This window comes from Meles meles, chromosome 4, assembly GCF_922984935.1.
Source record: "Meles meles chromosome 4, mMelMel3.1 paternal haplotype, whole genome shotgun sequence".
In the NCBI taxonomy this organism is placed as follows: domain Eukaryota; kingdom Metazoa; phylum Chordata; class Mammalia; order Carnivora; family Mustelidae; genus Meles; species Meles meles.
Genome location: NC_060069.1, coordinates 95,014,667 through 95,041,274, shown reverse-complemented (window position 1 = coordinate 95,041,274; position 26,608 = coordinate 95,014,667). Strand labels below are relative to the sequence as shown.

Here is a 26,608-nt window from a genome sequence, read left to right as displayed (position 1 = left end):
AGAGAAGCAGGCTCCCCTCTGGACAAGGAGCCCGATGCGGGACTGGATCCTAGGACCTCAGGATAATGACCCGAGCCGAAGTCAGCAGCTCAACCAACTGAGCCACCCAGGCATCCCCAGTTTTTAAATTGGATTCTTCTAGCTAAGCCTATCTGCTTTGTACAGATTTCTGCATGTGGGCCTAATCCACTGATTTTGAGATATAAATATAATTTTTTGTAGCAAAACACTTCTGAGTTTGAATATTTAAAATAGGAAACGTGATTATCCATCAGTGGTTAATTTTTATTGCTTTGAAGACCATAGCTTGAGTTTTGAAAGATAGAGGAGTTTGAGGGATAGGATATACTTCAGATAATGACCGAGGTGTCAACAACCACAAATAATATCTGGCCAGGAGCACCGAATAAACCCTTAGGATACTATTTAAAACTATGATGTGACTTCCAGTAAATTATAAATATTAAGTTCAGTTCTTTTTAGCTACTAAAGGTGTATGCAGTCAAATAAACATTAAAATTGTTTAGTCTTTTAAAATAAAAAATTTAACATTTTAGTACCTTGGTGAAGCCCCAGTTGCCCACTCATTATACAGTCTAAATGTGTGTACTAATTTATGGAGTAAGTATATTTGTTCCTTTCATTTTTTCGTAGATGTGGTGGTACAGTAGGAGCTATTCTGACATGTCCACTGGAAGTTGTAAAAACACGGCTGCAGTCATCTTCTGTGACGCTTTATATCTCTGAAGTTCAGTTGAACACCATGGCTGGAGCCAGTGTCAACCGTGTAGTGTCTCCTGGACCTCTCCACTGCCTAAAGTGAGGCACAATTTTCGTGAATTTGTTTTCTTTAGTCTGTTTACCTTAATGATAGCCATATGTTTTGTTTGTTTATGTTCTGCCACATTTTAAGAAGCTTTTTTACAAACTTATTAACAGAGTTACTCTGAATTATATTCATCAGAAATGATAAACCCTAATGGAGAGGAACAGTTAGTTGGATGATATAAAATGTAATGTTACTTCCAAATCATGTGTACTTGGATTATTTTTCTATATTTAGTCAGTGGATTTGTTTTCTGAAGGTATTCTAAGTGTCCTATTTGGATCATTTATTTGTCTTTGAAATGTGATAGTGTTAAATTGCAACTCTTTCTGTGTGTTTTTTAACTTTCCAAGTATTGACACAGTAAGTACATCCACTTAATGGCAATCTGTGATTTTTATGTAACCTAAACATAACTGAAATTTAAAGCAGTGTTCTACTGACTTTAAGAGGTGATTCAGTGTTTGTTTGACATTTCTTGGTGGTTTGAAAAAGATTTTGTTCACATTTTACCATACTTCATTATATTGCACATTGGATTTATTTATTTTTTTTTTTAAGATTTTATTTATTTATTTGACAGAGAGAGATCACAGGTAGATAGAGAGGCAGGCAGAGAGAGAGAGAGGGAAGCAGGCTCCCTGCTGAGCAGAGAGCCCGATGCGGGACTCGATCCCAGGACCTGAGATCATGACCTGAGCTGAAGGCAGCGGCTTAACCCACTGAGCCACCCAGGCGCCCCATATTGCACATTGGATTTAAAATCTCAAACTATTGAGATTGGTTTTATGTGTTCTAACTTAGGTATGTAACTTGTATCTGCCTTATCAGGTCACTTGGTACATAATCTATTTGAACTTAGTTCAGTAGTATTTATTTTGTGGCAGCAAATAAACTCAGTACTGAGTGTTTACGTTAGTTACCAAGAGTTCATCAGTCTTTTCTTTTTTCAGTTTACCTAGTACATGATAGGTAGAATAAAATTGTTAACAATTTTGGATGAAAATGCTGTAATTATAGGGTGCCTGGGTGGCTCAGTCAGTTGAGCGTCTGCCTTCGGCTCAGATCATGATCCCCGGGTCCTGGGATTGAGTCCCAGGTTGGGCTCCCTGCAGAGCAGGGAGCCTGCTTCTCTCTCTCCTTAGGTGCCTCCTCCAGGTTGTATACTCTCTCACTCACTCTCTGTATCTCAAATAAATAAAATCTTTAAAAATAAATAAATAAAATGCTGTAATTACAGGGGCACCTGGGTGCCTCTGTCGGTTAGGCATCTGACTCTTGATTTCAGCTCAAGTCATGATCTCATCGTTGTGAGATGTAGCCCTGTGATGGGCTCCATGCTGGATGTGGAGACTACTTAAGAGCCACTCTCTCCCTTTGCCCCTCCCCCCCTCAAATAAATAAATAAATAAAATGCCGTAATTATAGATGAATATCTGATAAGAGTATTATCAGATTAATAATATCTTGGCAAAAACAGAATATTTTATCTGTTAATAATAGGTCATTTCAGTATCATGATTTTGTCTTTTATTACCACTATTACGTCTCCTGAACTTCTTTCTTTGATCTTTAAAACAGTACTGTATATATTTTTTTATTTATTTAAGAGCGACCAGGAGTGTATGCAAGTAGAGGTAGGAGCAAGTGCGGAGGAAGAGGAACAAGCAGACTCTGAGCTGAGTGCGCACAGCCACTGTGGGGCTCAGATCTCATGACCCTGACGTTATGACCTGAGCTGAAATCAAGTCAGATGCCTAACCAACACCCAGGCTCCCCACAGTAGTATTATATTTTTTATTCTGTTTTTCTCTTTTTCAGTGGTTTTGCCTTCTCACTTTTCTCAGCAGTAGTAGGAATCCCTCTCAGCTTTGTTTTAATTTCTCAGTTTTTCTGGCCCTCTGTTAAGAGTCAGTTTAACATGTGTCATCTGTCATTAGTATATAGGTGACTTCTAAGTTTGCATTCTCTGCCTTAATACCTTTTTACTCAATCCCATTGTTTCCCTACTCAGGGACTCTGTCCAAAGCAATCTGTTTCATTGCTTTTTTCCCCCCTAACATCTTTATTTGAGGTGCAAGTTATATACCATAAAATTAACCCATGTAAAGTATACAATTTGTTTTTAGTATATCCAGAGAATTGTGCGACCATTATCACCTTCCAAATTTCAAACGTTTCCGTCATCATCACAAAATAAACCTATATCTGTTAATAGTCACTTCTCATTTACTCCCTTCTCTCTGCTTCCATCCCCTAGCTCTAGGCAACTATAACTGCTTCCTGTCACTATACATTTGCTTATTTTGGACAGTTTATATAAATGGAATTATATAATACACAGTCTTTTGTGATTGATTTCTTCACTTAGCATGTTTTCAGGGTTGATCCATGTTGTAACAGTATCTTTTTGTTGTCAAGTATTGCTTTATATGGATATATACCACATTTTGTTTGTCCACTCATCAGTTGATAGATATTGTTTGTTTCCACTTTGCAGTATTCTCAATGATGCTATTATAGAGATGTATGTTTTCATTTTTGGGGGGATATGCTAGGAGCAGAGTTGCTAGGTCATACAATAACTTGTAACATTTTGAGGAACTATAACACTATTTTCCAAAGTGGCTGCATCATTTTACATTCCTACCACCAATGAATGAAATTTTCAGTTTCTGCACAGACTTAACCCTGGTTTTTGTTTTTGAAGTAGACTCCATCAACTCAGGGCTAAAGCCACCCAGGCACCCCCACTAACCCTTGTTTTACTATGTCTGACTTTTTTATTATAACCATTCTAGTGAGTGAAGCATTTCATGGCTTACCCATGAACTTTAGAAATCCCTCCCCCTGCCCCCCACCGGGCTCTTGGTTTCCTAGGGTGAACTTCAGGAGGTCTATAAATTACATGAAATTGTATGCAGGATTGTGTTTGCAAATGTGTATTTCTTTTTAAAGATCTTATTTATTTATTTATTTATTTGAGAGAGAATGCACAAGTGTGTGTGGAAAAGGGAGAGGGAGAAAATCTGAAGCAAATTTCTTGCGGAGCACAGAGCCCTATATGACCCAGTCCCATGATCCTGAGACCATGACCTGAGCTGAAACCAAAAGTCAGACATCTAGCCAGCTGAGCCATCTAGGCACCCCAACAAATATGTTTGTTTTTGTTTCTGTTTTTGTTTTTAAAAAAACATTTACCTTAATTTTGCAGTGAGACTTATGATACAGAAAAGGCTAACAAACACTGAATCTTCAAAATGTTCTCCATTATTTGTTATTTTGAACTCTGCTTCTGTCTAATCTAGTTTTATCAGATGTGGTTCTGTATCACCTGTGTCAGTCATCTGGAAACATGGTAAAAATGCAAATTACTGAGCATTGTCCTATACCTATTGAATCAGAATACTTGGGAGGGTGAGATCAGAGAAATAAGCGTTTTAAACAAATGCTCATAATATTAAGGTTTATCAAGTACTTACTGGGAGCCAGATCTCTTCTAAGTTCTTCATATGTTTATTTATTTATTTATTCCTCACAGCAACTCAAAAAAAGAATACTGTTTTTCTGTTTACTGCTGATGAAAATAAGGATAAGAGAAAAGTTACTACTTAAGTTCTTACAGCTAGTGATTTACAAAAATTGGTCTCCTTATTAAGAAGTCTGGCCCCAAATCTCAGGCCCTTATTTAACCATTATGCTCAATTGTCTTTAAAGAAATCATTCTTAAGCACATAGGTGGTTAGGAACCACTGCCCTAGCCTGTTAACTCTAGGTTAAAATACTTACTTTTCTCCATTTTCTGTTTCTTCTCACTTCCAAGCTTAATTAATAACTCACTCTCAGAAAGCCTTCCAGGACTTAGACATGCCTCTTCCTTTCTCTGCTGGGCATATGTATCTAGCTTGTATAGTATTTGCTTATTAATATAGTCTGTTGAATTATTTGTTTCAGTGTAATTCTTTTTTCCGCAACTGCACATCAAATTTCTCATTAGCAGGTGTCTCACCTTCTTTTCTGTCTTTTTACTCTGCTTAGTTTTTATGCAGTAAGTATCAGTATAGTAAACGTTAACTAAATAAAGGGGGATGTGGTAACTGCCTATTTTGGTACCCTAAACGAGGATAGGTTGCCAGATTTTGACAGCATTTCATTGGAATGATTGAATGAGGTAATGTTGCATTACTGAGAGAGTTGTCTGATTATCAAGAAAGGACCTCAAATACTAGATAGAAAAGAACATTTTTGATTGGGAACTGAGTTTGCTGGTAAAGATTATAAAGAGGATATTGAAGATAATCATGTTCATACAAGAACATGATTGTATGAAAATGTAGAAATTGTACTGTAGTCTTTAAAACTTTTAGAAAAGAATCTAATCTGATTAGAATTCTTTTTATTATCATTTAAGATTATCATTTTATGCTGTGTCAAGAAAAACAGATTTTCATAAGTAAGAAAAACTGAGCAGAGCAGCACAACCTTATAGCAGAAACTGACAGGTTTAAAAGTCGTACGTTTGCTATACAAATAAAGTACTAGACTTTGAAGGACATTCCTTTCTAAATAATATTTTTTTCTTTCAGAGTGATCTTGGAAAAAGAAGGGCCTCGTTCCTTGTTCAGAGGATTAGGTCCCAATTTAGTGGGGGTGGCTCCTTCCAGGTAAAAATAATTTTTTTAAGTTAAAATCGTGGCAATCTTTATTGTTTCAAGTTTAATGGTGGAAGATGCTGAAGAGAAGTCAAGGTGGTAAGGATAAAGCACCATGGTATAAAAACAGGTATCTAGTAACCATGTAAAAGCTTGGGCCATTTCCTTGTGTGGCAGCGCAAAGGACATCTTAGTGAAATCACTGTGGTGCAGTTTTTGAACCAAGTTCAAAAGGCAGAGAATACTAAGGGAACCAGCAGTGTGAAAGAGGAATACCTAGATCTCTAGAACTAATAACCCTTTTTTTTTTTTTGGCTTAGAGGATAAGCTAGACAGAATAATTTTATTACCTATTAAAAGAGCCAAAAAGGCCTTATTAATACATTAATTTGTCATTTTTCTCTGATACCTTTTTATCTTAGATTTACTGCTTTTGTAATAAAATACTGTAGAGTTCCCATTCAGAGTGAAAATGGCTCTCTCTGTCCCATGTACTGGATACATGTCTTATTATTTACGGTTTTCAAGTTTCATGGGCTTTTTTCTCTCTTGAAAAATTACCTGTTGGGGGAGATGGCGCCAGAGTGGTTTCGTCTTTAAGCATCTGCCTTTAGCTCAGGTCATGATCTTCTGGTCCTGGGATCAAGCCCCTCATCTGGCTCCCTCGGCAGAGAGCCTGCTTATCCCTCTCCTATTCCCCCTGCTTGTGTTCCTGCTCCCGCTGTCAAATAAATAAATAAAATCTTTCAAAAAAAAAATTTATTTTGGGACACCTGAGTGGCTCAGTCAGTTAAACGTCGGACTCTTGGTTTCACCTCGGGTTGTGATATCAGAGTCATGAGACGGAGCCTGGCTTGGGGCTCCATGCTCAGTGTGGAGTCTACTCGACATTCTTTGCCTCTGTCCTTCTCCCTCCCCCTCTGCTCCTCATCCTCCACTTGCGCGCTTGTGCACGCAACCGCACATGCGCATGCGCTCTCTCAAATAAGTAAATAAATCTTAAAAAAATTTATCCTTACCGTAAAAATTAAAAATGTATAGCGTAAAGGCTGACATTCCATCTTAAACACATCACCCCCTCATGCTATATGCCTTCTCATAGGCACTTACTCGTCTCCGCACAGATAAGTGTTACTAATAAAAGTTTGGCGTGTATAGTCTTTTAATTTTTCTGGCTTATTTTGTACGTAAAATGCATATCATGTATACTTAATTATTGTTTACGTTCATTTAATTGTATTAAAATATTTCACCAAATTTGTCTTGAAGCTTTTTCCATCAAAATACGTAGTTTTTGTTTAATCACATAGTGTGGCAACTCTATCATTAATAAGCATTCCCTTATTGATAAACCTTTAGGTTTATTTCCACATTTTGTCTGTTGAAAGCAGTAGTTTTGTGAACATAGCTTTATTTTTATCTTTTATCTTAAGCAAGTGTATTTCTTTAGAATAGTTACTTGTAAGTAGAATTTCTGTATAAAAGCATATACACATTTGAAATTAATATTACTCAATTGCCTTCTGAAAGGCAATTTTTTTTATTCTCAAGTAGTGGATTAGTTACTCTTTATCACATATTACTCATTTTGGTTACTATTCATGTCTTATAATACTAGTCCAATAGACTAAACATGATTTTCACTGTTTTTTTTTTCCTTTCAAGATTTTATTTGTTTATTAGAGAGCGAACACAAGCAGGGTGGGGAGGAAGGGTCAGAGAGAGAGGGAAAAGCCAGCTCCCCACTAAGTAGGGAGCCCAGCGTGGGGCTCCGGCCCAAGACCCCGAAATCAGAACCTGAGCCGAAGGCAGACACTTAACCATCTGAGCCACCCAGGTGCCCCTATTTTCACTGTTTTAATACACATTTATTTAATTTTGGGTGCAGTCACACCTTCCTTCTTGTAATGATTTTCCATTTGTGTATCTCTACTGTGAATTACCTTATATATTCGTTGCCTATCTTCTCATTAAAAGGTCTTTCTTACTTATTTCTAGGAATGTGCTATTTATACCTCTTCACAATTCGTCATTAAGTGTATTCTATTTGTTTTTCTTGCTGCTAATGTAGTATGTTTCATTTTAAATTATATTAACTTTCCATTTTTCTTCAGCACATTAAAAAAGGCACAACAGTGAGACTGTCCTCATTTGTGCTTTTGCCTGTTATGTTGGGAAATAAAAGGATTTGATACTGCAAGCAAATAATTCAAAGCCTGGAAAGCTAAACAATGAGGAGGTGGTGGGGATGCATGAAATTATAGTCAATAAGTTAAGAGGGGAAATATTTACAGATGTAATGGAATGTTTATAAACGTAGAACACATGACCAGATGGGGCTCATTTCTTCTGGAATTATTTTGTCTGTTTAAGGATACTGTGAACTACTCTGTGTAATATAGATTAGAATATACCACGGTATCTCAGAATTGTTTAACATACTTTGATGAATTGGGTCAGTTCTACGACCCTCTCCCCACTTAAAAAATATTATATATTAATAGTATCTTTATATTAATATCAACTAATCATAATAATTATATATTTAGCAATTTTTAAAGTGCTTATACCATATTTACTCGTGTGTTTAATTTAACCTTACCATTTAAGCCTTCCAGCCTTATTCATATGTTTTGAAACATCTCTTATACAAATAGTCTTTATTTCAGTCAGTCAGTTGATGTAAAGTGTTGGGTCAGGGTGGTAGGTGTTTTTGTTGGAGGATGTTTTACATTTGAGGAACTTTACATTGAAGTTTGTCTTTTAATGAGTCAGTGCAAACTGTACTTCAGAATCTACATGGAAAAAATATGTAAATTATCCTGATGTTACATGAGAATGTGGCTAAGACTTTGTTTTTAGATTTTTCTAAAATTAGAAAGATGAATTTACTTGTCATTTAAATCTTAGAATTCCGTAACATGCTTATTGATAAAATTTAAATCTTTATTTTAGAGCAATATACTTTGCTGCTTACTCAAACTGCAAGGAAAAGCTGAATGGTGTATTTGATCCGGATTCTACCCAGGTACACATGATTTCAGCTGCAATGGCAGGTATGAATATAAAATATTAAAAAGCAAAAATTTTTCCAAAACCTAGAGACTTAATGTTGAATTATGATTTTACATTATGTAGTTAAGACATTGTGCTTTTCATTGATTAGCATCTACATATATGATTCTTAATATTTATTAGTATTACAGTAAATTTGATCAGAAGGTATACTTAAAATCTGTTTTAAGTTGGCATTTTTGTAATCAGGAGTTTGTGATAGCATACAGGTAGTATAATATTTACATTGTCTTGTGTAGTCCACTGAATATTTAGTGATCACTTTGACAGTTTAAAGAATCCAACCATAATTACACTATAAATAAGTTATGCAGCTGTAATTTACTCTTCTCTCCTCAATTTCTGTTAGTGCCTTTTCCCTTTTTGCTGCATGTTTTGGCTTCTGTCTGAAATGTGCCGGCAGTTCTTGGTAAAGTATTCATTTTGTCCTGTGCTCAAATGCTGAAATTTTTGTGATGTATTACTGCTAACTGAGAGATACTGTAATGTATGTATTTTGAAAAATATGTTTAGCATCCCATATAAATAACACTAGTTAATACTTAAATTTAGGCACTGGCTATGTGTACATGCTTGCTATAGAAATGTTTTCCAGGGACTCTTCTATCATTGTTGAGAATATATGATTCTGAATTAAAGCAACTAGTTCTGGGCCTCTATACTGCCTTAAAGATAAACTAGGAGATTGATTTGACCAGTCTGGTTCTGGAATCATTTGTTGCAATGCGTGTTAGACAAAGCCGTGACCTTTGGTTCATTATTTGCAGTTTTCTGAGATTCATTGTATATTTAACCATATGTCACGTTTCCAAATTATGCTATGACTATAAAGCAAATTTTTACTACTTTTATCAACTGTTGAGCCATAAATTGAGTGTCAATGATGTGTTTAATAATGAGTGCTTTAAACTGTTAACCATTTTCTGTTTAGAAATAAATTGGATCAATTTGAACCACATACTTTAACGAACTAAGTGTAAGTTGGAATAACTAATTTCTGAAAGGGTCACTAGCCATATATCTACTATATACCTCACAAATTATTTTCAAGGCTTTTCATATTTGGTAATTGACTGACTCATCAAAGTTTTAAAGCTGAAATGTAAAAACTTTAGCGGTCAAGGTGGTGAAATAGTCTTATTTATCCATGAGGAGAGATCTTGGGCAAGTTAATGTAATTTATGCAAATTTCCTTTTACCTTACCCTTAGAATGTAGGTTGCTCTACAAAGATTTGGATTTTGAGAATTAGTTCTTTAGTACCATAGAGATCATCATCTAGTTATAACTAGAATTTTTTTAATTTACTTTTTATAGCTGTTGAATACAGATAAGATTTTTCCTCTTCAAATTTGAGTGGGTATAAGGTAAAAATTAATGGCTAATTTCAAACTATATAACTGCTGTATTAGGATCTTTAAGAATATATTTCTGGACTACCAATTTTTTAACCCCAGAAAATTGTTAAAGAAATGTTAATTTTTTTGTTCATTTTGTTAGACTTGATGTCCAGAAAATAGATGAGCAGACATTTTTGGTAGAGGATAGTTGTTATATATTCAATAATGCAAGTTTAGGATTTCAGAATATCTTAATTTCCAGTAGAACTTTGTTTTTCATTAGAATATCTCATCAGAGTTTATTACTATTTTTGTATCATGTGGTAAAGAATTTCGGTGGAATTGTCATTTTGCACTTTTCTCTCAAGTGTGTACAAATATCAACTCATAGTTTGTTTTTATATTGATAACTATTTTCCAACTTGAACTCCTTGAATTTTTATAAATTGATGGTCTTAACCTTGCTCAGATTATCGCACTATATACTTATTGTGTAATTTGAAAGTACCTCTTTCATGTGTTTGCAGTTACATTTTTCTGAGAATTGTGCTATCAGAGCTTCCTTGCACTATTCATGAGCATTAACACTTAGCTCTGCAGTTTTTATACATAACTACATTGTTGGTGAAACTGAAAGATCCCATGCAAAGTCATTAAGGTAGCCTTTTGCCCCCTTTGTTCTTGAAATTATCTGGACCAGATTGCTCTGGTTTTTCTTCAGGATCATTTTTAGAAGTCTTTTAAATATGAATTGGGGGTACAAAGTACTTAGAGGCAGTCATGTGAAAAACCATTTTTTAACTGGCTCTTTAAAAAAAAATGCTAACCTTGTCACTTTGGTATCAAAAAGTGCACTAAAATAGACTTTAATGATATTGCCTATAAGATTTTGCCACATCAAACAGCATACACATTAAGGATTTTAGTAACAGACCTTGTACATAATTTTTTTTCCAGGTAGCCCATTGATTTTGCTTTTATCCATATGAACCCAAGTGTTTAGGTAATAAACCTTTGTTAATAAAAATAAACAGTTTATTTAAAGTGGATCTTACTTTGGTTTGTTGTAGTGTTTCAAGAGAATACTTTAAAAATTATAAACCTAAATTTAGAGGTATAATTGAAAAATTATTTCCAGTTAGAAGGCTATTTAATTAATTAAGTAATGTTCACTCTGTTTTACCTGCTTTTTTTTCTTCCCTACATGTAACCTTTGTTAGACTGAGAGTATTTGTTTTGTCGAGATTATTTGTATGTTTTTGTTTAAATGAATTTGTATATCCTACTCTATTACTAGACACAAATGTACATACAAAAAATAGTATGCTTTCTTTATAGTAATTCCCAGTTTTCAGAAATTTTTATCTGGAAAAAACATATAGACTTTTATATGCAACACAGATTTAAATGAAAAGAATTTTGATTTTTACTGGATTATATATTCAAACAGTTATTGCTTAATTTTTAAAATATCAATAATATAATCATTTAACTTTTACTAAATACCTAGTGGGTTTTACTTGCTTATAGCATTCACTGTTATTTTTCAAAATACATTTTTCTGTTTGAGTTTAGGTTTATTATAAACATTAAACTTTAAAGGTTAAGTTTTTACTCATTAAAGAGAAATTTTTTCTTGCCTATATAAAATATATTTTTTGATATTTTATTTTCCATGGCAGTTTATTCACCCAAATGGGTGGGTGGACAGATGTTTTGTGTGTTTGTATATAAACATTCTTCCTGTTTTTTATTTTGTAGAACACAAGAAATAAAATACAAAATAATCCAAAATATTCCATAAAATGGATGTGCAATATTATTGGTCATAGTGCAAAAGGTGTGAAAGGTACAATTGTAGCAAAATATACTTTATTTTAATTTTTAAAAATTACAGATAATTACAAAATGTTACTCAGAATATTCTGGTTTTTTGGGGTTTTTTTTTAAGATTTAAGGAAAAAAAGATTTGCTAAGAAGCTGTTAAAGTATAGAAAATTGTGATTTCACCTCTGATCATGATAGATAATGATTAGGAAAATGAGATATGATGATCCCTTCTAAATATTTTCTTAGACTCCCCATTGACAAGGTTAGCATTTTTTCGTTAGGGCAAACTTCGTGTTTTAGGTAAGTATTTGGACTCTGAAACTGCTGCAGATGGCAGAATTTTCAGTACTCGATGCATTTTTTTTTTTTAATTATGGCCCATTCTGATCTTCCTTTTTGCTTTTTAACTTAAAATTTTCAAAAAAGTTAGATCTCACAGTAAATATTTCTGAAATCCTTCCAATGGGATTCATTTTGTACACATGTTTCTGATGAGGTCACTGCTTGTTGTTATGATACAGAAAAGCCTGTGTCTATTTTAGGCATTTACTGTACATTTCTCCCGAGAAAAGAGTGAGATCGTGTCATCTCATGCTCCCCATCCGCAGGTCACTTCCTGTAGAAATATGGACTAACTTAAACCTCGTGAGTACTGATCTGAGCGTCTCTTGCAGCCTCTAGTTATAAGAAACACACCCTGGGAATTTATAATAGCTGTGGAATTATTAGAAGGCGGGAAATGAACTTTTATTTCCTGAATATATGTGTGTGTTCTGAGTATTTCATAAAATTTTTTAATTCTGATCCCTTTAGAATATTCCTTCTAGAAGGAAGAATGGGGTAACTTTTCAGTCATTGTGTAATAAAAGCCTGGGGTCTTCAGCTTGGCCATAATAGCCTTGACCTCGAAAAAATTTGATGACAATATTTAAGATATACATAGTTGTAAATGGTATCATACCATCCTACAACTTTTAGGGAAGATAGTAGTTCTTTTTGCTTAGCATAACATATTTTAAAAAGTCTAATACAGTGTTTTCCACTCTGTTGTCTGTTTATATTTAGCTTTCTACTTTCTTGCAAAAACATTGATCTTAATACCTACCATTACTTTCCAATAAATACAGGGTAAGAATATATGGGATCTAAGCTGTTTTAGTTTTAATTGGGTTTTTGTTTTGTTTTGTTTTTGTTTTGTAGTATTAATGTATTTCTCTTAGAAGGTTAGGTGGGCTTTGTTCTGCTTACAGAACTTGATGAAGTAAAAAGTACTGAAAATGCAACAATACAGGTATCACTCACTTAATGAAATAGACATTTTCAGCAAGTTTCCTATAAGCAGGATTTCTTTTAATCTGGTGTACATTATCGGATGGAGTCTTAGATGAAGCAAAACTTTAAAAGTTGCATTTTGAAAGTTTTAAAAAAAATTTTCTAATAAAACGCTAACCGCACTACTAACAATATGGCCAGTACACTGCCACTTTGCTTTTACTGACTAGAGCAGTGTTAATTAACTTAACCTACAAATAGCTCCTTCATATGCCTCTAATTCAGCTTTAATGTTTAAGAGTGCTCAGAATATTAATATGAAATAGCATTATTATCAAAATACCACAAACTTTAAATGCAGAAATAAAAAGTAATAGTAAATTTCTAAACTTCAGGGAAACTATTACAAGTATCTTTGTATATTTTGTCTTAGAAGTAGGAAGATCTTTTTAGCTTTGGCTGTTGGCCAACTTCAGATTGCCTTGCCATATATAATTTAAAGTTAGTGATAAATTTTTGCTTCTTTCCACTTGTTTCATTTCTTGAATTAACAGACTGTTATTTTTATAGGATTAATTAGCTTAATAATGTCCAGTTAGTTTACTAGGTAGAGTGTCTGTGGTTAAGAGAATGTAATAGCATAAAATTCTAGGACCAGAGTTTTTAACTGTGGTAAAGAACAATCACTAAAATGTAGGTTATCCCTAGATTCTCTCTAATGTAGTGGTTTGCTGGCATTTAGCCTAGTGTCTTTATTAAAAGCTCGCTTATTATTGGGAGAGTTGAGCCAGAACAACTGTAGTAAGCACAAGTTACTGGTAGTAACAGTTATAGAGGGATAAGATGGCAACACTTGGTTGAATTTTAATGTTTACTGTCCCATAGATTAATTTGTATTTGGAAAGGAATTTTAGTTAAGTGAGAAATACCTGTTGTTTGCGTCCTGTCATTGTTCATTCATATGTACAGAGGATAATGAAAATTTTTATTCATGGATATTTGAAAAATTCATTTCTAGTAATATTTATAAATATTATTGCAGTATTTTAAAGTGTACATATATGGAGTTTTTCAGACTTTAATTGAGGAATTTTGTGACTTGGAAGAGTATTAAGCTTGGGTATTAACTAAGTTTATATTTTTAGAAATAGAACTTATATTTAAAAAGAAAAACTTTAATGTTCATCTTTTCAAATCAAGTATAGTAGATTGAGATTTTTACCTAGACAGGGCTTTTTGGGTTTGTTTTGTTTTGTTTTGCTTTTAAAGTTTGGTGTAAGGATTCCCAGTTTCAGGCTTTCAAAATTTAATGAAAGTTTTGTTTTCTTAATTTCCACAGGCTAATTAATAAAAACTATTGTGAATAATGTGGAATATTTTTTTGCCTTGTGCTGCTTTGCAGCCTTTCACTAATAGACCCCCTAATACTGCTTTATGGATATTTAACTAATACAGATATTTAAGTCTGAAAACAGTCATCGAGTTAGGGGTATAGCCAGAATACTAATGTCTGGTGCACATTTTCTTTAAAATATAATTTGAGTGTATTTAGTTTGAGTTTTTCCGTTAAGAAAATGAAGGTCAAGGAAAGAAAAAAAATTCTTTAGCTTTATTCTCATTTAAGCCAGGACATGCAAGAAAAATCTTTTCCAAGTAAAATATTTAAATGGATCTAATAATTTCATATTTTTCTTCTCCTTTCCTTTTACCAAGATTTTTATATATGAAAAGAAACTTATTTTAAAATGTTCAACATTTTAAATAACATTTTGGATAAAATGTCCAACACTTTAAATTTTTATTATTTTAATACTGGCACATACAAAATTGTTGGTCCATTACTAGTTTTATACATATGTATGTAGTATTAAAAACACTTGAAACGGAGACTATAGAACTATTAGAAAATAGTGAAAGGAGTTATCAAACCAAATTTTTATTCCATTTATCGTTTCATAAATAGATACAATTTAAGCATCCCTTTGTGAGACATCTGGCTATTTCTGTGGTGTTAAAACAGTGGCTTAAGGAAGTAAAATTTGAGTTAGCTAATTATCTGACATTAAAGAGGGGCAAAGAACCTGTGAGACCAAATTCTGCTTTGTGAACAGTTTAGTAAAATGATTTTGCATTTTAGGTATACCTGTAGTGACTTTGAAAGCCAAGAAAAGTTTTATGATTGGTTCTACACTATATGTTAACTTCAAAAAAATTATTTTTAAGTGCACCACATCATTTCTCTTCCTGAAATAACTTTACTCATATTCAATGTGCTGGTTATATTCCACCTTTCTAAAAACAATATGTTTCACCTGCCTATTATTTGATAGAAAGTGTTAAAATAGTTAAGATCCTTAGACATTTCTGCATGTAAGTTTTCATTGAACTTAAAGGCCAATTGAGTAAATACAGTTTGATGTAAGTAGTTCTGTGAAGTTTGTGTAGTGATCTTAAATGTTCACAAGCAATACATTAAAACCCCGTTTTGTATAGATGAAGCAATTTTCATAAATTCCCGTTACCAAGATTGCATTTCATGTGCTATTTTCCATAACAGTAGGAAGATAGAAAGTAAAAGATACACACTAGTCTAGAAACAACTGTTCCAGAGATCTTAATTTACCAACTGGAATGAGCCATCTTAGGAGACCACCCTTCTGCACTGATAGTACACAGTACTTAAGTTTTAAAGTAAACCAGAACTACATTCTCCTCTAGTTTCCCTCTTCAGTGTCTATTAAAGTGAGAGGAAAGTTCCAGTGTGTAACTTCTTGAACTTTTCAGTTTTTTATGTGGTTAAATGGATGAGAAATAGATCTGTCCTATTAACCCTAACAGAAAGCTTACTTCTGTGATACTATTATTTTAACAGTATTAGTAAGAATATCCTCATATAAAGCATTCATAAAGGCAAACAACAGTCCTTGCTGTTATATAGCCAACCTAAGATCAAAAATAAATGCTGACCTTTAGGTAGAAACCACTTGGAACATAGGGATTTGGACCTTAAGTAGCTGTGTAGAGTTTGCATGCTAAAAAGCCCTAGAACACACCAAATATCTATATATTTGTCTGTAGAAATGGGTTTCTAAATTTAGCTTAGAGTGTAGAGGGCGCCCTTCTACACTTGGGAGAGGAATTTATATATAATCAGGTTTTGCTCTTAAAAGAATTTTTTAGTTATGGTCTAAATTTGAGAATGTAGATTGGAAATAAACTACAAATGTTCATGGTTGTATGTTTATAAAATAAAAGTGTAAGAATACATCAATTAATAGTTTAAACATTTTCTTTAATATAGATTTATGTGATTTTTAAAACCTTAAAGTTAATAATGTATTCTTCATTTTTACCAGAGTTCATTTTAAACATGTTTGTTTAGGTTTTACTGCAATCACAGCGACCAACCCCATTTGGCTTATAAAGACTCGGTTACAGCTTGATGCAAGGTATGTTAATTCATTAAAATAAAATTAAAGTTGATTTCAACTAGTTTTTTCCTGTGAATTTATATCTGTGAGATTTCCATGCTATGTACCTAGCCATGTCCTTCCCCTCTTTTGATGCTGATTTTGTTTTTTCGGGTTTACCGTCAAAAGCAAGTGATAACAGTATTTGGCAATATGAGACTTTCTAGGGAAGAAAAAATATATGTGTTGTGTTTTTAAATAAAAAGAATATATATTAGCCTAGCCCAAGCAGTGATAATTTCACTATGTGAATGATTTTAATTGGTCTCCCAACAGTTAAACAACACACAATCAACTGTCCAGATTAAATCTTGCAGGATCATTGCTCAAATTTGGTAAATCTTACATACAGAGAGGTGTGGCATGGGATTTAGCTCTCTTATATTCATAGACTTCATCTGTTATCAATAACCATTCTGTGGTAGCAGAGTTCATTGATTTGATGAATATCTGTTGAGCAGATACACTGCTTGGTTCTAGAGATACACCAAGAAACAGTGGAGACCAACTTTAAATGGAATAGTTAAGGAATTTTGTTTTTGAGCCCATTTTAAGCAGAAGCAGTGGTCGTTGCAAACCTTATAGGTCTTAAGGTTAAAGCCTGGCGTGTTTGGGAACTGAGCAAAGGCCACAAGCCGTACAGCTTAGAGTCTAGCCATCTCTATTCCTGTTAGTCTGGAGAATGGGGAAGAGGAAATAACTTTTTTTAGAGAGATGATCCTATTGCTGTATTATAATAATAATAATACTTTGGAAACCTTTAGCCTTTTGGTATGGACTAGACTTGTAACAAATTTTCACTGTTTTATTTTAGGGCTTGGGAAGTAGTCTATGTATCTAGTAGACTAAATAAAACTTACCTAAGAAATCATTAATAATGATGCCTGTTGGGGTGCCTGGGTGGCTCAGTGCGTTGAAGCCTCTGTCTTTGGCTCGGGTCATGATCTCAGGGTCCTGGGATCGAGCCCTGTGTCAGGCTCTCTGCTTGGCGGGGAGCCTGCTTCCTCCTCTCTCTCTGCCTCTCTGTCTGCTTGTGATCTCTGTCAAATAAATGGATGATATCTTTAAATAATAATAATAATGATGCCTGTTTAAATATCTGTTTGCCACATTCTGTCATGTTGAACTATATGCTATTTGGAGACTGGAAACATCTCTAATTCTTGTTCATCCAGAATAATTAAAATGAAATCTTAAGTGTCGTGAAGCAAAACTCAACGTTTACTTCCTAAAGCCAAAGATCTCAAAGGTAGTAGTTAAAACAACCCAAAAGTTAGAGAAATGTGAAGATTCCAGTCCATATTATACTACCAGGGGTATGCTTCGGTGTTGTAGGGTGGATCTGTGGGGGGTCTTGAGAAAAGTATCTCTATTATTTTTTCAGTTACAGTTGTAACACAAGCAAACACAAGTTCTTAGGCTTGGGGGGTGATGGGGAATGGGATGGGGTTGAGATAATAGTTAAACGTTAGTTTAAGGCACTAATGTATAACCATGAAATCAAGAATAGGGCTGATGTGTTTGCATATTACTCTTTGGGTCTTGTAGGATTTTAGCTTCTTGTGAGGAAGTCTCTGGTAGAAACTGATTAGAATTGGTTTCATGGATCATTCAAAGAAGAAAGTTTTCAGTCAGTGTCATTAGTTGAGGACAGTTACAGTTCAAGACAATAATTGGTCATAAAACTGGAGGAATTTGTAGGTTATCAGGTAGGTGTCTTAATTGTGTTTTTGTTATGTCTGAAATAGGTTGTATATAATTTATAAATAGGTAAATTTTCTATTTCTTTCCCTGTAGGTAGCATTTAAACTCATAGATAAGGTTCTGTTGGAAGAATCATAGTGTAAGGTAATATTTTTACAAACTCAAAATTATATACTTGTATAAGAGTAGGTACACTGGGGATGCCTAGGTGGCTCCGTTGGTTAAGCGGCTGCCTTTGGCTCAGGTCATGATCCCAGCATCCTGGGATTGAGTCCCACATCAGGCTCCTTGCTCAGCAGGGAGCCTGCTTCTCCCTCTGCCTCTGCCTGCCACTCTGTCTGCCTATGCTTACTCTCTCTGACAAATAAATAAATAAAATCTTTAAAAAAAAAGAGTAGGGGGGCGCCTGGGTGGCTCAGTGGGTTAAGCCTCTGCCTTCGGCTCAGGTCATGATACCAGGGTCCTGGGATCGAGCCCCACATTGGGCTCTCTGCTCAGCAGGAACCTGCCTCTCTGCCTACTTGTGATCTCTCTCTCTCTCTGTGTCAAATAAATAAATAAAATCTTTAAAAAAAAAAAAAAAAAGAGGTACACTGCCTGTAAATAGCACTAAGCAAGTTTTACTGGGCACAATGCTCAATAAATAATTTTATAACTGTAGGGGTCCGCATTCACTGTTCACCATGATACCGACATGAAAGATAGGACTGTTGCCTTCGAAGGATCTTGGGAAATTTGACTTAAATTCACAGTCATTTTTGGGGAAGAACTGAGTGGGTTTGGAAGAATTCTGCAGATGCACAAGTATTGCATTAATTACATTCCTTGCTTTGTGATGTACTATCATCATTGGTGTCTCAATCACTCTTTCATGTTACTAAGGCAGAAGAAATCTTCTCAGCTTAGAACTGGATTTAATGATATAATGTAATGTGAGAGTTTGTTTTTATCTTGAGCTGCAGTCACAATGTATTTGGACTATTTTATTTTTTATCCCTACAGTACAAACTTAATGAGCACATGAAACTGAAGATTTAATGTAGTGTATTTTGCATTAGTAAAATAAACTTCTTACATGGTACCCATCTAATGGACAAACTTGGGATAGAAGAATAAAGTCTAAAATGAATGTCTTAAAATTCTGGTTTCACTTCTCCATGAGTTAGAGGATCATCCTCTACTTGGAGTGGCATATTTCTACTGCATTTTATTGACTTTATTTAAAAACCTACACTACTTTGTAAATAAGATTTTTCCTTTTTGCTTTTCAGGAACCGTGGAGAAAAGCGAATGGGTGCTTTTGAATGTATTCGTAAAGTGTATCAGACAGATGGACTTAGAGGATTTTATAGGGGCATGTCTGCTTCATATGCTGGCATATCAGAGACGGTTATCCATTTTGTTATTTATGAAAGTATTAAGCAAAAACTACTGGAATATAAGATTGCTTCTACAATGGAAAATGATGAAGAGTCTGTGAAAGAAGCGTCTGATTTTGTGGGAATGATGCTGGCTGCTGCCACCTCAAAAACTTGTGCCACAACTATAGCATATCCACATGGTAAGAGGAGTGGAGTTTCTATTAGTAAAATTCTATTAATTTACAAGTATTTTCCCACGTCAGCCAATGACCCATTTATTAGAACATTTATAATTTTATTGAAATCAGTAAAACAAAATACAGTTCTTAGGAGTTCCTAATGGGATTAAATCTGTGTAAGTAACTTTTTTAATAGGTCAGTATATATTACAGTAGCATGATGGAGATTTAGCATGCACTCTGGACTGTCACATTTTAGCCCTGAGTAAGTCAAATTCCAGCCAGGTGTTGTTTGAACAAGTTAAAAAAAAAAAAGGTATGGCTATAGATGGCATACTAGATACTTTATATACATTATTGCTAATCTACAAAAAATTCCTGCAAAATACTCTCTTTCTCCATTTAAGTCTAAATATGCTAGAATATAACCAGAATTTGTCTTCATTTTCAAATGGGAAACAAGAAATGTTAAGATTAAGTTGCTGAAGGTCACAGAGCTTACTCAGGTCACATAGCTTACTCAGTGGAGAATCCCAAATTTGAAATGGGAATCTATAATCCAAAAGGCCAGCCTATGTTACATTATTTCATGTTGGCAAATAAGTATGTATGAATGATTTATTTCTGCCATTAAGTCTTACACTGTTAGCCTCTTTCATTGATAGATAATAAAATCACTTAAAAATTTGCAGGATGCTGAGATTTTTTTGTAACTTGTTTTAAATATAGACTTTGATTTTGTTGTATTTGTGGTTTGTTTTGCCTTTTTTAAGATTTTAAGATTTTTAAGATTTTATTTGTCAGAGAACAAGCAAGGGGAGCAGTAGGCAGACAGAGAAGCAGGCTTCCCATTGAGCAGGGAGCCCTGGTGCAGGACTCAATCCCAGGACCCTGGGTTCACAACCTCAGCTGAAGGCAGACTTTTTTTTTTTTTTTTTTTTTTTTAATTTAAACAACTCTTTTTTTTTTTTTAAACATTTATTTGACAGAGACAGATCACAAGTAGATAGAGAGGCAGGCAGAGAGAGAAAGAGAGGGAAGCAGGCTCCCTGCTGAGCGGAGAGCCCTATGTGGGACTTGATCCCAGGACCCCGAGATCATGACCTGAGCCGAAGGCAGCGGCTTAACCCACTGAGCCACCCAGGCGCCCTGAAGGCAGACTTTTAACTGACTGACTAAACCTCAGGAGTTCTAGGATTTTTTTTTTTTTTTCTTTCAAGTAATCTCTACACCCAGCATGGGACTTGAGATCAAGAATTGGATGCTACACTGACTGATCCATCCAGGCGCCCCTACTTTGGGCTTTTAATCTAAATGCTTCACTTTTGTTACACTGATTAACATTCACATTCATCCTTGTAAGTCTAAGGCTCTGTGATTAAAGCTGTATCAAGACAAATGAAACGGGGCTAGGAGGAAATGAGTATTTGCTCTAAAATGTAATTTTATGAGTAAAACTAACTCTAACCAAGTTGGACTGTGAACTTCTTGGGGGAAGTTCCTAACTTCTCTCTTTAGGAGAAGTCAAAAGAGGACAGTTATCAGCAGCATTGTTTAGGTTCTGGCTACTATAGGATACCTAGAATCGTGGCCTGCTAAGGGTAAGAGAGTTGTGGAAAGTTGTAAGCATCCTGTCCCCTCAAGTGAGATGAGGTCCTTACATGAAGGGGTAATTAATAAACAATATTTTGAGTGGAATATATAAATGGCATGAGTTTTTAAGGTAAGATACAAGAAATTTCAAATAGTAACATTTGCAGTGAAAATAGTTCTAGGCCATTTCCCTCAGGCCCAACAGGAATAGTGTATTGGAAAAACAGACTCTTCAAGAGCTCTGAAATCTTGTCCCAGCCTCTACCCCCAAATGAGTAAAACCTCTCAGCAGTCCAATTTCGTCACCTTTCAAAGCTAAGAAATATGGACTAACCATAATCTTTTATATCTTTTAGAGCTCTAAAATTTGATGAATTTTGCATAGTTGCTTCCCAGATGGGGCCTTTTAGCTAACAGCTGGTGTTTTGAGCAATTTTAGGCTCATGCACATGAAATTTCATGTTTGTTTCATGTGGACCATTGTAAATAGATTATTAATTCTGTTTTCTCGTTGTGGGGTTCACCTAAGAGTTTTTGTGTTTATTTCTCACACTATCTTTGTGATATTATTTTTATTCATTTTTCATACCACCTGCATTCCCTTTTCTGTTTCTTCACCTTTTCCTTATACATGTATTGTCCCTTTTAGCTATATCTAATATACAACTGACACCTTTGTTCTTTAACCATTCAGGAACCTATTAAATTTTTAATTAGTATTTATTATTAGTGATTTTAACCAGCTGTCTTAGAAGTTGGGTATTACTGTAATATGACCAGTTTCAATAAGTTACACATTAAAAATCACTCCCATATTTATTCTGAGCTTACACTTAAAGACTAGTAAATGGGATGTGCTCAGCATTAGGAGGGTATAAAGATAACACAAATGGGGGCACCTAGGTGGCTCAGTGGGTTAAGCCTCTGCCTTCGGCTCAGGTCATGATCCCAGGGTCCTGGGATCGAGCCCCACATTGGGCTCTCTGCTCAGTAGGGAGCCTGCTTCCCCCACCCCCTCTGCCTGCCTCTCTGCCCACTTGAGATCATCTGTCAAATAAATAATCTTTTTTAAAAAAAAAGATACCACAAATGTTTTAAAATAATTTTTTTTTCCTCCCTAAACAGAAGTTGTAAGAACAAGACTACGTGAAGAGGGAACAAAATATAGATCTTTTTTGCAGACACTATCTTTGGTTGTTCAAGAAGAAGGTTATGGGTCTCTTTACCGTGGTCTAACAACTCATCTGGTGAGACAGATTCCAAACACAGCCATTATGATGGCCACCTATGAATTGGTGGTCTACCTTCTCAATGGATAGCAACTTTAAGCTGCTGTACTATGAAGAGGGAAGACCAAAAGATTCCAGTGGACCATGCAGTATCGAAACCAGCATGGTGGACAGAAGTAAAACGTTTGGGAACATGTAACTATGCCTAAGTGGAAGTTTGGTTGTAGGAATTAAAGTAATCATAATCACATTACTTGGTCTTTTTCAGTAATATGAAGAAAAAAAAAACAAACCTAGGCTGCCTCTAAGAAAAAAGCCTTTAGAAGCACTCCTTTCTCCAAATTGCCATTTTCTCTACCATGTCCACAGGACACAGTTGCATTTTGTTGATTTATGGCAGAGTACAGTGTGTATTCCATGAGCACTTTTCCAGTCTTCTAAACAAAGCCATCCCTAATTGTATAAATATTACAACTATCCAAAGATAGTATTGACAGTCATAAATGTCTTACCTCTGGCTTCTGTGTAATTCATGTAAAAAAAAATTGTAAAATAATAAGAATAAGTGAGATTCTTAGTATTACTTTTCCATTTCCTTGAGAGGACCTGGAATATTTTAAAATTAATTTGGCATTAATAGTCACTAGTTTTGACCACTAATGAAATAATGTCAAAAGATCTTGCATATTTTTAGCTTTAAAATGTTTTGGTTTCCACTGCTAACAGGTGCTTGATGTTGAGCATGATGTGGACACTTAAATTGTTCATTAATGTATCAAGCCCAGTGTAATAGTTTGGGACAGAAGAAACCAGTGAAATGTTGATTCTTGGCCATTTGAGTAACTTGAGCACATCCTCATGTCTTCTCTACCTTTACAATACATGAATGAATGCGGTTGTCTTGTCAGTGACTTAGTAGTTACGAACTTGAATTATTATCTATCATACCTAGATATTTTCTTAACGTAGAAAAAATTCACCACTTCTGAATCTTTCTCTGTTTGTGTTCACATTAGGAATTTGAACCATTGAATTATTTCCAGAAGATCAATACAGATTGCATTTATTTTGTAGAGAAAATGGTAATTTTCAGATTTCCCCTATTAGGTTTCTTTTTTTAAGGTGACATTATAAATATCTGGGGCAGTATCATAGAAGAGGGACCCTCTGCTGTCTGATTGAGCAGGTAGTGATTCTAATTGACCAGAGTTTTGTGAATGAACAAACTGCTTTTGACAAGAAATTTATGTTATCCTGATTTCTTGAATGGTAAATCATAGAAAGACTCAAGTTAATTCAGATTAAGTTTCCTAACAGGATATAGCTTTTACATTTTGCAGTTGAGTTCAGCTGTACCTTTTAGTACCTAAATGTATATATGTATGGCCCTTCTGAAGATGTTTGCTGTAAATCTATTAAGAGACTTTTGCTTATGGATGTTGCTATACTGGTGTATAAAACATTTACAATTAAACTCCAGTGTGGTACTCATTTCAGTATAGATGAACTGTACATTTTGTGCAATGGCTTTATTTTAAGAATGACATTGTGAATGCACTTTGTGGCCTTTTTTTGGAGAAGGGTGAGAGTAGAGTATTCCATGTTAAGATTTTTTTTTTTTTTTAAACATTGGTCATGTATTAGGCAGAAACCATGTTCAAAACATTTTTCTGGGTTTTAGATACGGTGTTTGGAGATCTTTAATAATATAAATGTTTTATGTATTCTATGTACACTCTAATGTCCCTAACACAGAAAATTGTAGCATGTTATTGCAAGCTTTCTCTGCTATCACCAGTGAAACACAGTGCCCTCTTAAATTCCTTCACCTTCTTAACTCCTTATAATCAACATAACTGGATGTTTTTGAGGTGCTTTGATTGGAATTAAAAAATATTCCAATCTCTTTGGAGACCAAAGGCAAATTCAGTTTCATTACCTTTGGGATTATTCGTACCTTTCATGGTGAATTTTAGCTTTGACGTTTATGTGAGAAACAAGCCAAAAAAAAAAAAAAAAAAACCTAGGGATTTCTAACTTAAATCTGTAGAGAAAGTCTCATCTATAGTGTTTGCCTTTTCAGGTGCCACTTACACTGCCTAATACAGTGCCATTTGCCTTGCAAAGATTTGTAAACATTAGTTGTGTTGAATGTAAGACACAGATTCTCCCTAATGGTAATGATCTCAGTACACCACAAACAATTAAGAATGATACAAAAACCAGCAGTTATGGAACATCTTATTTAGTGGTAGCATATTCATAGTAAGTGTCCTTCAAGGATGAACATGTATTCTTTTCTTGTTTGTATTTAGCAAGTAAAACTTACGTTGACCTTAGTGTATTGTATTCACATTTTAAAAGTGAGTATTCTCTGTGTACTGGAAGAAAAGATCTTAGAGTCTTAGATTTTGTTTCTTTGTGCAACAACTGGAAAGAAGCAGCGAAGCTTATTTTAGTTTTTTTTTTTTTCCCCAAAGCACAATCTGCCATAGTTTACTTTATGTGACAGATAATTTAAAAAAGAAAGCTATATATAAAAGTTGTATATAAAGTTTGTCTCTGAAACATTTCTTTGGAGATTTTTTTAATTGATGCAAATGTTTAAAAAGAAAAACACGTATTTAAAGCATTGAATTTTTTTTAAAGCTGTGTTTTGTTATCTATTTTCTATCAGATGACTTTATTTCTAGTATAGAGATTGGCAGCACTCTTCAGATTTGTCTGTACTTTCATTACAGAATTTTATCAGGAAATTGAATTGAACTTACTCAAGTTAAAGCAGTAGATACTGAAAGAGTATGCTCATAGAGCATTAGATAGAACTTTGGTACTGGTGGCTCATAGACAGTTTACTAAATTTCAGAGTCCAGATATGAGAATTACCAGCCCTGTGACTGAGGGGTGGAATACAGTGCTTTTGAATCCAGGAGGGGGAAAGGGGAAAAAAAAAAAAAAAAACCTATCACCAAAGCTTTGTCTTAATTTTCATTATGTATGTAATTTTGTGGAACCAGCATTACTAGATGGGGGTCACTAGTAATTTATTTGTAATTTTGAAACCAGGATAGAATATTGTTAGATTATTTGATCCAGACTTTGTCTCCTAAAACCTAATGCCCATTGTGGAATAGCATGACTGTATTAGGACGAGGGTGTTAAAAATAACGAGTATTTATTCTTTTACTGGAGTATAAACATATTGGCATTTTTAGATTTAAGTCACTAAAAATACTGATCTGAACTTAAAGGATTTAAGTGCTAGAAATCAATCTATCCTTTACTCTTCCAACATTGTTCATGCCTGTCTTTCATTGTTTACATGCTCTTCTGCCCAGACTATTAGTACCGTAGGGACCCCTTTTGGGCTGATAAATAAAACAGATGAGCCTTTCTGTCTACTGATCATGACTTAAACATTCCTAAGAATAAAGGTATTTCTGAATGATACAAATTAGAAGGAATTTCAATTACATGAGAATATTTCATACAATGTGCTTTCTGCCCACTCAGTTCTCTTCTCCATCATGCACTTATATTTCTTGTTAATCTATACACTGCTTTTTATGCTACTCCTTTTAGAAACTGAAGATTTTAGTTTCACTCAGTTTTTTTGTTAATAAACACTTGAATGTGTACCCCTCATATGTGAACAATTAAATTATGATCTGTTAGTCATAGCTAAATAATCAACTTCAAAAGAGTTGATATCTTGACCATTTATGTGAGGTTTGCTATTCTCGCATTTTGTGTACATGGCTGTAAATTATGTGCATTTATTCTATTTATGTTAACTAGCTGAATTTTATTTGAATTGTTAAAGTTAAAAAATTAAAATATCCTTATGAAAATATGGGGGTTTTTTCCTATAATGTATTCTAACATTTTGGTTTGGGAGAATGTAATCACACTTTTTAGGATAAAGTGAAGAACAAAAGTGTATTGCCATTTTCAAGTTTAAGTGTTAGACTCCAATCTGCTAGACATAGTGACTTCTCTATAGGAAACAAAAGGTCAAATTATCTAATTCCCTCGTAAGTCAGTAAGATTCTTCTGTTCTGCCATATATTCCACAGAT

At 34.2% G+C, this 26,608-nt stretch overlaps 1 protein-coding gene across 2 annotated transcripts in view; it reads left to right on the top strand.

Moving 5' to 3' along the window:
- SLC25A36 (solute carrier family 25 member 36) overlaps positions 1 to 25,927 on the top strand; it is a 41,863-nt gene extending 15,936 nt beyond the window's left edge. Inside the window, exons 2-7 of one of the 2 annotated variants that reach the window (XM_046001609.1) lie at positions 655 to 819; positions 5,413 to 5,490; positions 8,434 to 8,534; positions 16,377 to 16,443; positions 19,440 to 19,729; positions 22,427 to 25,927. In XM_046001609.1, the coding sequence (XP_045857565.1) occupies positions 655 to 819; positions 5,413 to 5,490; positions 8,434 to 8,534; positions 16,377 to 16,443; positions 19,440 to 19,729; positions 22,427 to 22,620 (895 nt within the window). In that variant the 3' untranslated portion in view covers positions 22,621 to 25,927. The remainder of the gene's footprint in view (positions 1 to 654; positions 820 to 5,412; positions 5,491 to 8,433; positions 8,535 to 16,376; positions 16,444 to 19,439; positions 19,730 to 22,426) is intronic. The other variant, XM_046001610.1, reaches the window with a different exon arrangement.
- Positions 25,928 to 26,608: the final 681 nt, after the last annotated feature.